Source organism: Dermacentor variabilis, chromosome 3 (assembly GCF_050947875.1).
Source record: "Dermacentor variabilis isolate Ectoservices chromosome 3, ASM5094787v1, whole genome shotgun sequence".
NCBI classification, from domain to species: domain Eukaryota; kingdom Metazoa; phylum Arthropoda; class Arachnida; order Ixodida; family Ixodidae; genus Dermacentor; species Dermacentor variabilis.
Genome location: NC_134570.1, coordinates 241,325,083 through 241,337,296, shown reverse-complemented (window position 1 = coordinate 241,337,296; position 12,214 = coordinate 241,325,083). Strand labels below are relative to the sequence as shown.

The following is a 12,214-nucleotide window of genomic DNA, read 5'->3' as shown; positions in this document are numbered from 1 at the left end:
CTGACGAATGACCTAAAGATACTTGAAGAAAACCGCCTGGAGTGATACGCTGTGACGTGATTAAATTGATGCTGAGTTTAAAAAGTAATCTGAATAGTATTGCGTTAGTTTAATCATGTAGACACTACCTGCGCATCTGGCAAGAGCTCGTTGTTGGTGTTCCAAGGTCGTTATAACCTCTCTTAAGTTACAATAAATGGCACGCGAGCACTTCACGTGTACTCATTGTCTAGCACAAACCAGTCTTTTTCTGCACATGTCTAACATGTGCAGTTCCTGACCCCGATTAACCTGCAACCAAACCTCAATGCCGACATCATCATCATCATCAGCCTGGTTACGCCCACTGCAGGGCAAAGGCCTCTCCCATACTTCTCCAACAACCCCGGTCATGTTCTAATTGTGGTCATGTCGTCCCTGCAAACTTCTTAATCTCATCCGCCCACCTAACTTTCTGCCGCCCCCTGCTACGCTTCCCTTCCCTTGGAATCCAGTCGGTAACCCTTCATGATCATCGGTTATCTTCCCTCCTCATTACATGTCCTGCCCATGCCTATTTCTATTTCTTGATTTCAAATAAGATGTCATTAACTCGAGTTTGTTCCCTCACCCAATCTTCTCTTTTTTATCTCTTAACGTTACACCCATCATTCTTCTTTCCATAGCTCACTGCGTCGTCCTCAATTTAAGTAGAACCCGTTTTCGTAAGCCTCCAGGTTTCTGCCCCGTAGGTGAGTACTGGTAAGACACAGCTATTATACACTTTACTCTTGAGGGATAATGGCAACCTGCTGTTCATGATCTGAGAATGCCTGCCAAACGCACCCCAGCCCATTCTTTTTCTTCTGATTATTTCCGTCTCATATCCGGAACCGCCGCCACTACCTGCCCTAAGTAGATGTATTCCCTTACCACTTCCAGTGCCTCACTACCTATTGTAAATGGCTGTTCTCTTCCGAGACTGTTAAACATTACTTTAGTTTTCTGCAGATTCATTTTTACACCCACTCTTCTGCTTTGCCTCTCCAGATAAGTGAGCGTGCATTGCAATTGGTCCCCTGAGTTACTAAGCAAGGCAATATCATCATCGAATCTCAAGTTACTAAGGTATTCTCCATTAACTTTTATCCCCAATTCTTCCCAATCCAGGTCTTTGAATACCTCCTGTAAACACGCTGTGAATAGCATTGGAAGGATCGTATCTCCTTGCCTGACGCCTTTCTTTATTTGGATTTTGTTGCTTTCTTTATAGAGGACTACGGTGGCTGTGGAGCCGCTATAGATATCTTTCAGTATTTTTACATAAGGCTAGTCTACACCCTGATTCCGTAATGCCCCCATGACTGCGTACGTTTCGACAGAATCAAACGCTTTCTCGTAATCAATGAAAGCTATATATAAGGGTTGGTTATATTCCGCACATTTCTCTATCACCTGATTGATAGTGTGAATATGGTCTATTCTTGCGTAGCGTTTATGAAATCCTGCCTGGTCCTTTGCTTGACAGAAGTCTCAGGTGTTCCTGATTCTATTTGCGATTATCTTAGTAAATATTTTGTAGGCAACTGACAGTAAGCTGATCGGTCTATAATTTTTCAAGTCTTTGGCGTCCCCTTTCTTATGGATTAGGATTATGTTAGCGTTCTTCCAAGATTCCGGTACGCTCGAGGTCATTACGCATTCTGTATACAGGGTGGCCAGCTTTTCTCGAACAATCTGCGCACCATCCTTCAACAAATGTGCCGTTACCTGAATCTCCCCAGCTGCCTTCTTCCTTTTCATAGCTCCCAAGGCTTTCTTTACTTCTTCCGGCGTTACTTGTGGGATGTCGAATTCCTCTAGACTATTTTCTCTTCCATTATCGTCGTGGGTTCAACTGGTACTGTATAAATCTCTATAGAGCTCCTCAGCCACTTGAACTATCTCATCCACATTAGTAATGATATTGCCGTTTTTGTCTCTCACCGCATACATGTGATTCTTGCCTATTCCTAGTTTCTTCTTCACGGCTTTTAGGCTTCCTCCGTTCCTGAGAGCATGTTCAATTCAATCCATATTATACTTCCTTATGTCAGCTGCCTTACGCTTGTTGATTAACTTCGAAAGTTCTGCCAGTTCTATTCTAGCTGTAGGGTTGGAGGCTTTCATACATTGGTGTTTCTTGATCAGATCTTTCGTCTGCTGCAATAGCTTACTGGCATCCTGTCAAACGGAGTTACCACCGACTTCTATTGCACACTCCTTAATGATGCCCACAATTTTGTCGTTCATTGCTTCAACACTAAAATCCTGTTCCTGAGTTAAAGCCGAATATCTGTTCTCTGTTCTGTAGCTTGATCTGAAATTTTCTATTTTCCCTCTTACCGCTAACTCATTGATCGGCTTCTTATGTACCAGTTTCTTCCGTTCCCTCCTCGGGTCTACGGTAATTCGAGTTCTTACCATCCTATAGTCACTGCAGCGCACCTTGCTGAGTACGTCCATACCTTGTATGATGCCAGGGTTAGCGCAGAGTATGAAGTCTATCTCATTTCTAGTCTCGCCATTCGGGCTCCTCCACGTCCACTTTCGCCTATCCCGCTTGCGGAAGAAGGTATTCATTACCCGCATATTATTCTGTTCCGCAAACTCTACTAATAACTCTCCCCTGCTATTGCTAGTGCCTATGCCATATTCCCCCACTGCCTTGTCTCCAGCCTGCTTCTTGCCTACCTTGGCATTGAAGTCGCCCATGAGTATAGTGTATTTTGTTTTATCTCTACCCATCGCCGATTCCACTTCTTCATGGAAGCTTTCTACTTCCTGGTCATCATGATTGGATGTAGGGGCGTTGACCTGTACAACCTTCATTTTGTACCTCTTAAGTTTCACAACAAGACCTGGCACACTCTCATTAATGCTATAGAATTCCTGTATGTTACCAGCTATATTCTTAGTAATCAGGAATCCGACTCCTAGTTCTCGTCTCTCCACTAAGCCCCGGTAGCACAGGACGTGCCCGCTTTTTAGCACTGTATATGCTTCTTTTGTCCTAGCTTCACTGAGCCCTATTATATCCTATTTACTGCCCTCTAATTCCTCCACTAGCACTGCTAGACTCGCTACGCTAGATAACCTTCTAGCGTTAAACGTTGCCAGGTTCACATTCCAATGGCGGCATGTCCGGACCGAACCTTGTGAAACACTATACTAATGCACAAAAAGGGAGACGTTAAAGAACTAAAATAGTATAGGCCAATTAGCTTACTCCCAGTATTATATCGAAGATTTACCAATATAATCACCAAAAAATAAGGGTAACACTGGGCTTTAGTCAACCAAGATAACAGGCTGGCTTCAGGAAGGGATACTCTACAATGGATCACATCCATGTCAATAATCAGGTTATCATGAAATCCACAGAGTGCAATAACCCTCGCTATATGGCTTTCATAGATTACGAGAAATCATTAGATTCAGTAGCGATACCAGCCGTCATAAGGGCGCTCCGTAATCAAGGAGTACAGACCACTTACGTAAATACCCTGGAAAATATTAGAGCTTCCACAGCCATCTTACTTCTACACAAGAAAAGTAGGAAGATACCTATAAAGAAAGTGGTCAGACAAGGAGACACAATCTCTCCACTGCCATTCACTGCGTGCTTGGGAGAAGTATTCAAGCTATTAAACTGGGAAGGTTTACGACTAAGGATCAAGGGTGAACGCCTCAGCAACCTTCGGCTTGCCGATGACATTGTTCTATTCAGCAACACTGCAGACGAGTTACAAAAAATGGCTGAGGACTTTAAAAGGGAGAGTGTAAGAGTGGGGTTGAAGATTAATATGCAGAATACAAAGATAATGATGAATAACCGGGCAAAGAAACAAGAGCTCAGGATCGCAAGTCAGCCTCTGGAGTCTGTGAAGGAGTACGTTTACCTAGGTCAACTAATCACAGGGAACCCTAACCATGAGAAGGAAATTCACAGAATAAAATGGGTTGGATCGCATACGGCAGACATCCGGAGTTCCTGACTGGGAGCTTACCGTTATCATTGAAAAGGAAGGTATACAATCAGTGCATTTTACCGGTGCTGACAAATGGGGCAGAGACTTGGAGACTGACAAAGAAGCTTGAGAACAAGTTAAGGACCGCGCAAAGAGCGATGAAACGAAGAATTTTAGGCATAACGTGAAGAGACAGATAGAGAGTTGTTTGGATCAGAGAGTAGACGAGTATACACGATATTCTAATTGACATTAGGAGAAAAAAAAAATGGAGCAGGGCAGGTCATGTAATGCACAGGTTAGATAACCGTTGGACCATTAGGGTGACAGAATTGGTACCAAGAGAAGGGAAGCGCAGTATAGGAGGGTAGAAGACTGGGTGGTGCGTCGAAATTACGAAATTTTCGAATGCTAGTTAGATTCGGTTGTCGTAGGACTGGGGTAATTGGAGTTCGCAGGGAGAGGCCTTCGTGCTGAAATATGCTGATGATGATGATGATGATGAAACCTCAACTATGCTGTTCTGAATATTTTCACGTGGTCGTGACGTCAAAGAACATAGTAGCAACACTGCGAAAGACAAAACTAGCTTTTATTTGGCGAACCTGTGCCCACAAAACAGGCTACGCTTAAAGCACAACGAGAGCGGCGAACACAGTCGGCAATCGTCGAAAATCTGATCGACGGGTCATGCGCGTCGGCTTTTATACATCAATCGTCGAATGCTCCAGACTAATCGCTGGGACCCGCGTGTCTTCCACAAAGTTCTACATTATTCGCGTCGCGCACGCATGCAATCAGTTTTCACAAGATTCGGTCACAGACAGCGGACGGAACCATCGATAACATTCCAGAAACTTCCGACACATGCAGCCGCGTCCTGCGCCGTGCGATAACATTTGTTAGGCGGTGAAACGTGTCGCCTCATAAAGACAAGTACACGTGTCAATACCCCCCTCTTAAAGAGCATCGACCCGATGCTGCAAACAAACGAAAGTCTTAAAGAAAAGCATTTGTAGCAAAGAAAACAACAAAATGAGGAAGTTCGTCAGCGTGCGTAAAAGGGCTTCGGATGCACTACGTGGACCACTTCAGATCGTGCCCGGCGCCGCTGTGACTGCGAAATGCTGTCTGGCACGACGCCATAGTCCAGTTTGCCAACACGTCGGATGATCTTGTAGGGTCCGAAACAACGTCGCAATACTTTCTCACTGAGTCCTCGTCGACGTATTGGGGTCCAAACCCAAACACGGTCACCAGGCTGGTAATCGACGAAGCGTCGTCGGAGGTTGTAGTGTCGGCAGTCGGTACGCTGCTGGTTCTTGATCCATTGGCGGGCGAGCTGTCGGACTTCTTCAGCGCGCTCGAGATAGGTCGCGATGTCAAGGTTCTCCTCCTCAGTGACGTGCGGCAGCATGGCGTCGAGCTTCGTCGTCGGGTTCCTGTCGTAAACCAGCTTAAACGGTGTTATCTGTGTTGTTTCTTGCCACGCCGTGTTATAAGCGAAGGTTACTTACGGCAGGACGGCTTCCCAGGTCTTGCGTTCGACGTCGACGTACATTGCTAGCATGTCGGCGAGGGTTTTATTCAGGCGCTCTGTAATACAATTCGTCTGTGGGTGGTAGGCAGTTGTCCTCCTGTGCCTTGTCTGACTGTACTGAAGAATGGATTGGGTGAGCTCCGCTGTAAAGGCCGTTCCTCTGTCGGTGATGAGGACTTCTGGGGCGCATGTCGCAGCAAAATGCTTTCGACGAAAAATTTTGCCACTTCAGCTACGCTGCCTTTCCGCAGAGCTTTAGTTTCAGCGAAGCGGGTGAGGTAGTCCGTCGCCACGACGATCCACTTATTTCCGGACGTTGACGTCGGAAACGGTCCCAACAAGTCCATCCCGATCTGCTGAAAAGGTCGTCAAGGAGGCTTGATCGGCTGTAGTAATCCGGCTGGCCTTGTGCGTGGTGTCTTGCGTCGCTGACAGTCTCGGCGTGTCTTGACGTAACGGGCAACGTCGGCGGTTAGGCGCGTCCAGTAATACCTTTCTTGTATCCTCGATAGCGTGCGGGAGAAGCCGAGGTGCCCAGCGGTTGGATCGTCATGTAGGGCGCGCAGTATTTCTGGACGCAGCGCCGACGGAACAAGCAGATAGTTGGCGCGGACTCGTTAGAATTTCTTCGGTACTAGTAGGTTGTTTTGAAGTGAGAATGAAGACAATCTTCGCTTAAATGCCCCAGGGACAACGTCAGTGTGCCCTTTCAAATACTCCACGAGGAAGACCACTCCACGAGGCCACGGGGTTTGCTTGTTGCCGTTCAGCGAAGTCTTCCGCGTTTATCATTCCAAGGAAGGCGTCGTTATTCTCTTCATCTTGCGGCGGCGGGTCAATGGGGGCGCGTGATAGGCAATCGGCATCGGAGTGTTTTCGTCAGGACTTGTAAGTTACAGTGATGTTGTATTCTTGTAGTCTGAGGCTCCACCGCGCCATTCGTCCTTAAGGATCCTTTATATTCGCTAGCCAACACAACGCGTGATGGTCGCTGACGACTTTGAATGGCCTGCCATAAAGATAAGGGCGAAATTTAGCTGCAGCCCAAACGCTGGCGAGGCATTCGTTTTCGGTCGTAGAATAGTTGCCTTCCGCCTTTGCTAGCGACCGGCTAGCGTAAGCTATCACCTGTCCGACTCCGTTTCTCCTCTGGACTAGAACGGCATAGAAGCCTAGGCTACTGGCGTCAGTATGGATTTCTGTATCGGCGTTCTCGTCGAAGTGCGCAAGTACCGGCGACGACTGCATGCGTCGTTTGAGTTCTTCAAATGCGTCGGCTTGCGGCGTTTCCCACTTCAACTCAACATCACATTTAGTTAGCTGTGTCAACGGCTCAGCGATGCGTGAAAAGTCCTTGACAAAGCGCCTGTAGTAGGCACACATGCCAAGGAATCTACGCACTGCCTTCTTGTCGATGGGTTGCGGGAACTGTGCGATGGCAGATGTCTTTCGCGGGTCTGGACGGACACCAGATTTGCCTTTTCCGTGGCCTAGGCTCATCGTAAGCGAAGCGGCATTTTTTCGGCTTCAGAGTGAGCCCTGATGACTTGATGACCTCTAGTACTGTCGCAAGCCGCCTAAGTCGAAATTTCCGGCGAAAACGATGACGTCATCTAAGTAAACAAGACAGGTCTGCCACTTCAATACTGCGAACACCGTGTCCATGACGCACTGGAACGTTGCAGGCGCCGAGCACAGTCCGAATGGCATGACCTTCAAACTCGTAGAGGCCGTCCGGCGTGATGAAGGCGGTCTTTTCGCGATCTCTCTCGTCGACTTCTATTTGCCAGTAGCCAGGCTTGAGATCCATCGACGAGAAGTATTTAGCGTTGCAGAGCCGATCCAATGCGTCGTCTATACGTGGTAGGGGTAAAAGTCCTTCTTCGTGAGCTTGTTCAGACGACGATAATCGACGCAGAAACGTAGGGTTCCGTCGTTTTTCTTCACCAAGACTACAGATTCCCACGGGCTTTTGGACGGCTGGATGATGTCGTCGCGCAGCATTTCGTCGACTTGGTGCCTTATAGCCTGACGTTCTCGCGTAGAAACTCGATAAGGGCTCTGGCGGAGTAGTCGAGCGCACTCCTCGGTGATTATGCGATGCTTGGCGACTGGTGTTTGTCGAATCCTCGATGACGTCAAAAAGCAGCCTTTGTATCGTCGGAGCCGACTTCTGAGCTGCTGTTGCTTAATCACGGGGAGATTTGGATTAATGTCGTTGTCTGGTTCGGGAACCATCGTCGTCCGGGTAGATGCGGCGGAATCCGAGAGGACAAACGCATTACTGGTTTCCAGAATTTCCTCGATGTACGGGATCGTTGTGCCCTTGTTGATGTGCTTGAACTCCTGGCTGAAGTTTGTCAGCAACGCTTTCATGTTGTCTCCGTGCAGTCGAGCAATTCCTCTAGCGACGCAAATTTCACGGTCGAGCAGTAGACTTTGGTCGCCTTCGATGACGCCTTCTACGTCAGCTTAGCTTGTATTTCGGTGCCGACTGAAATAACAATGCTCAAGCGAGGCGGGATGCTCACTTGATCTTCGAGAACACTCAAAGCGTGGTGACTACGAGAGCACTCCGGCGGTATCGCTTGATCTTCCGACAGCGTTATCGATTTTCACATGAGGTCTATGATTGCGCCGCGTTGGTTCAGGAAGTCCATGCCGAGAATGACGTCTCGTGAACACTGTAGGAGGATAACGAAGGTGGCAGGGTAAGTCCGGTCATGAACGGTTATTCTTGCTGTGCAGATTCCAGTCGGCGTAACAAGGTTTACTCCAGCGGTGCGAATTTGAGGGCCTTCCCACGCAGTTTTAACGTATGGAGGATCCAGTCTGCGTGCGGCTAGGGCTGAAGGCGAGCTCCGGATCTAGCCCCACGCAGTCGCGTCGTGGTACTCCGAACCCGTAGCGCCGGAATCGCGGCTACGCCGGCTTCGAACGAATAAGGCAACCAGCGGTGTCAACGGTAAAACATTTATTGCTATTAGCAATAGCGAACACTCGCAGAGGGACGTCCTCTCAGTAATAGTGGTAAATAGGCTTGCCTCGTTGTTTGGGTGGGTCAGACAAACGAGGTCACTCACGGGATGCGGCAGGTGCTTTCGTCCAGGCGGTCCAGGTGTCGGCGTCCCAAGAGAGAGCGTCTCCCCCGGTGGCGCGCTTTTATGTCTTTTTACCTTTTTGCGAGGGGAAGTCCTCCTCGCCCGCCAGATACGTTTCCCTTTCCCGTGACCCCGTGGGGGGATAGGGGTACGCGCGTCACAAGAGCGACGGAGAAAGGGAGGGCGAGTAGTGCCTCTCTCCCTTGTCTACTCCGGCCCGACCCGTCCGCCACGTGCGAACGAGACGACGCGGGTGCGCGGGAGGAAATGGAGGCGGGTGCTCCGCACATCCTCCTCCCCTTAAGAAGGCCCTCGGACGTAAAGAGTCGGACGCCGCTTTATTCCTCAAGAATGGCCCAGAAGCTGGTCTCCATCTCCTGGGGCTCCTCCGTCGCCTCCCTGTTGTCGCTGTCGGCCACCGCCGCAGCATCTTCGCTCGCTGTGCCAGCCATCGTCTTCGCGGCTGGCTGCTCCGCTGCTGGTGGTTCCGCCGCTGGCGGCTCCGCTGCTGGCTGATTTGCCGTCCCAACAGCGGTGCCTGGGTGTCCGGTCGCCACGTGGAGCAGCCATTCCGCGAATTCGTTCTCGCGGGCCGCTAGGGCCAGCATGGCCTGGACCGCTCCGTTTGGTGGTCGTGGCTGCAGCGGTGGCGTACTGGTTCCTCTCGTCCGGAGCCGGTGCAGGGCCCCTCGGTCGTGGCTCTTGTGGATGCGGACCGCGCCACAGCCGCACAGCCTTGTACCCGCCGGTAGGGGCAGGCAGGCGGCCTCCGGCCGTCATCGCGTAGAGTCCGGCCCTGGAAGAGCCTGAACGGCCGTTCCGGAGGCGTTGCGATTCGGGCCCTCTCCTGCCGGCGCCAGGGTCGGTCGGATACGTATGCGGCTGGCGGGTCAATGCCATCCTGTGACGTCCAGGTAGCCACGTCCCGGGTGCCGCGGCTTGGTTGCCTGGGGTTCGTTGCGCCGGGTTCCCTTGGTGGCCCTGACTGGGCCTTGGACGGAGAGGTCAGGCGGCGAGGTGATGGGTCCCCGAGGAAACGGTGACGTCGTCCGCGATGGGCTGGCCCTGCGGGTGTCCGGAGTGAGGCCTGGCGACGCCCCTGGTGGGTCGAGGGCCCTCGAGGGGACACCTGAAATGGTGGGCGTCCCGCCGCCGAGTCGTCTCGGCGGCGCTTAGAGTTGGCGTCGTGGTCCATCTGCTCGGTGGAAGTCGGCACAGATAAGGTTAACACTCGCATTGCGCGTAACGCCTTATACTTCGCCGGAAACCTCAAACGGGCCCGGCAGTGCCGGAGGGTTTCCTCTTGCTACGCAAGTTATAGCGCGACGGCGGGCTCGTCGTTCGGTTCTGGCTGCTCTCTCTCACCGACCGTCGTTGAAGGAGGGTCTGGTTTTCATCCCACTGCTCATCACGCGGCACGTAGCGTTTCAGATCGCATACATGTACCGGCCCGTCGATCGGCTTTCCTTTCATGTTCTCGAGCCGGTAAACGGGCGAGGAAACCTTCTCTCGCAATTGATACGGCCCAGTACACTTCGGCGCCAGCGAGGCAGCGAACTGTTTGCTAGAATCGCTGAGAACGTGCTGGCGTCGAAGCACCAGATCGCCCACTTCGTAGCGGACGTTCCGATGCGAGCGGTCGTACTGCGCCCTCTGTTGCGCGCTAGCAGTGCGAAGATTACGGCGTGCTTTGTGTAAAGCTTCTGTCATCTTGTCACGTAGGTGCGTCGCGTATTCAGCTCGTGCTGCCGGCGCGACCGATATTCCGCTGCGATCAGCGAGAACTCTATCCATCGGATTCGGCAGCTCTCTCCCCAGGTTGAGAGAAGAAGGCGCATACCAAGTCGAGCGGTTCACTGTCGATCGTAATGCAAACCCGATCTCTGGAAGGTAGGTATCCCAGTCCTTATGTCTTTCAGAGAACGCGAGAAGCATGTGCTTGATGTTGCGACTGACCCGTTCAGTGAGGTTCGACTCAGCATGGTAAGTTGTCGTTTTCTTGTGCTTAATGCTAAGTGCAGCGTACGAGTCGACGAAAACCTTCGCGGTGAAGTAGGACGCATTGTCCGTTATCGACTGCTCCGGAAAGCCAAATCTAGTGAAAACCTCGGTCAACTTATCCATGATCACTCGTGCCGTCAGTTTCCGCAAGGGGAAAAGTTCGACCCATTTACTGAAGTGATCTGTGATTACAAGCAAGAATTTGTTCCTGCTCGGTGTGGTGGAATACGGTCCCATGACGTCACACGCCAAGATTTGCCAGGGAGTCTGGCTGTCGATAGGCTGCATGAGGCCGGGTGGTCGTCCACCTCGGGGCTTCACGCTTTGGCACACATGACATGAGCGGGCGTAGAGCATCACGTCCCCGTTCATGCCTGGCCAGGTCGACACAACTTAACGTAAGTCTTGGGGCTGCTCGCGTGCCCAGCGATACATGAGTCGTGAAAGTAGCGCAGCAGTGCTCCTAGCAACACGCGCGGTATCACCACCTTAAACGCCTCACTTGTGTCGTCCTCGGTGCGAATATACCTCAGCAGGACGCCGTCGGAATTCAGCAGATAAGAATCCAGCGCGCTCACAGCATTACCAACTGTTCCCGAGCGCTTAGCACCGTCAGCAATACCAGCTGTCTCCATGTGTGCGGCGGCCGCGCCACCCTGCTCCCGGAGCTCGTCGAGCACTTTTCGACAAAACGGGCCCTTCTGCTGAGCCTCGAACAGCTCCTCTCTGCTGAAGACGACTCCTGCGGAACTGACATCTACGTGGTTCACGCTCTCGCCCAGGATCGACGGTTGTTCCGCGTCCCTTACTTGGGCCTCTCTATCGCCTCGGACTGGCGCTCGCGAAAGTGCGTCAGATGCGGCATTGCTTTTTCCTTTGCGGTAGCGCACGGTGAGGTCGTAACGCTGCAGGAGCAGTGCCCAACGCGCCACGCGGCCACTCGGCTCGCTCAAGCGCCTCAACCAAGTGAGAGCCATGTGGTCAGTCTCAATCTTGAATGCCACGGCGTCAACGAACGACTCGCGAACGCAACCGGTCGGTGAGTGCCTCCGTGCTCCTGAAGCAAAATTGCACCTAAGCCTAGGTCGCTTGCGTCTGTTTGAATCACAAACTCCCTATTCAAATCGGGCAGCTGCAATTCGGCCGTGTCAGCGAGCACCTTCGTGAGGCCACGCAGTGCCGCCTCCTGCTCCTGACCACAAGTCCACCGTTCGTCTTTCCTCAAGAGCTTCGTCAAAGGCGCTTGCACTGCCGCGCAGTCTGGAATGAATTGGCGATAAAAGTTCACCAATCCCAGAAAGCGCCTCAGTTCGCCGATATCTTTCGGCGACGGGTACCTCAGTATAGCCTCGAGCTTATCCTCACTCGGCAGGATGCGGCCGTTGTCCAGCGTGAATCCCAAAAGCGCAATTCTGCTCGCAGCTATCTGAGCTTTGTTCGGGTTCAGCGTGATACCCGCGGACCTCAGCCTGTCTAGGACGTCTCTCAAGTGGCGCAAGTGCTCCTCGAATGTTTTCGAATAAACCACTATGTCGTCCAGATATGCGAGGGCCACTTCGCGTCTCCTAGCACTCCGTCCGTCA

The 12,214-nt window shown here is 51.5% G+C and overlaps 1 protein-coding gene across 1 annotated transcript; it reads right to left on the bottom strand.

Moving 5' to 3' along the window:
* Positions 1-10,999: 10,999 nt before the first annotated feature.
* Positions 11,000-11,608, bottom strand: LOC142575066 (uncharacterized). Its single transcript, XM_075684028.1, has one exon. The coding sequence runs from the start codon at positions 11,606-11,608 to the stop codon at positions 11,000-11,002; it is 609 nt and encodes a 202-aa protein (XP_075540143.1).
* Between the last annotated feature and the right edge of the window lie 606 nt (positions 11,609-12,214).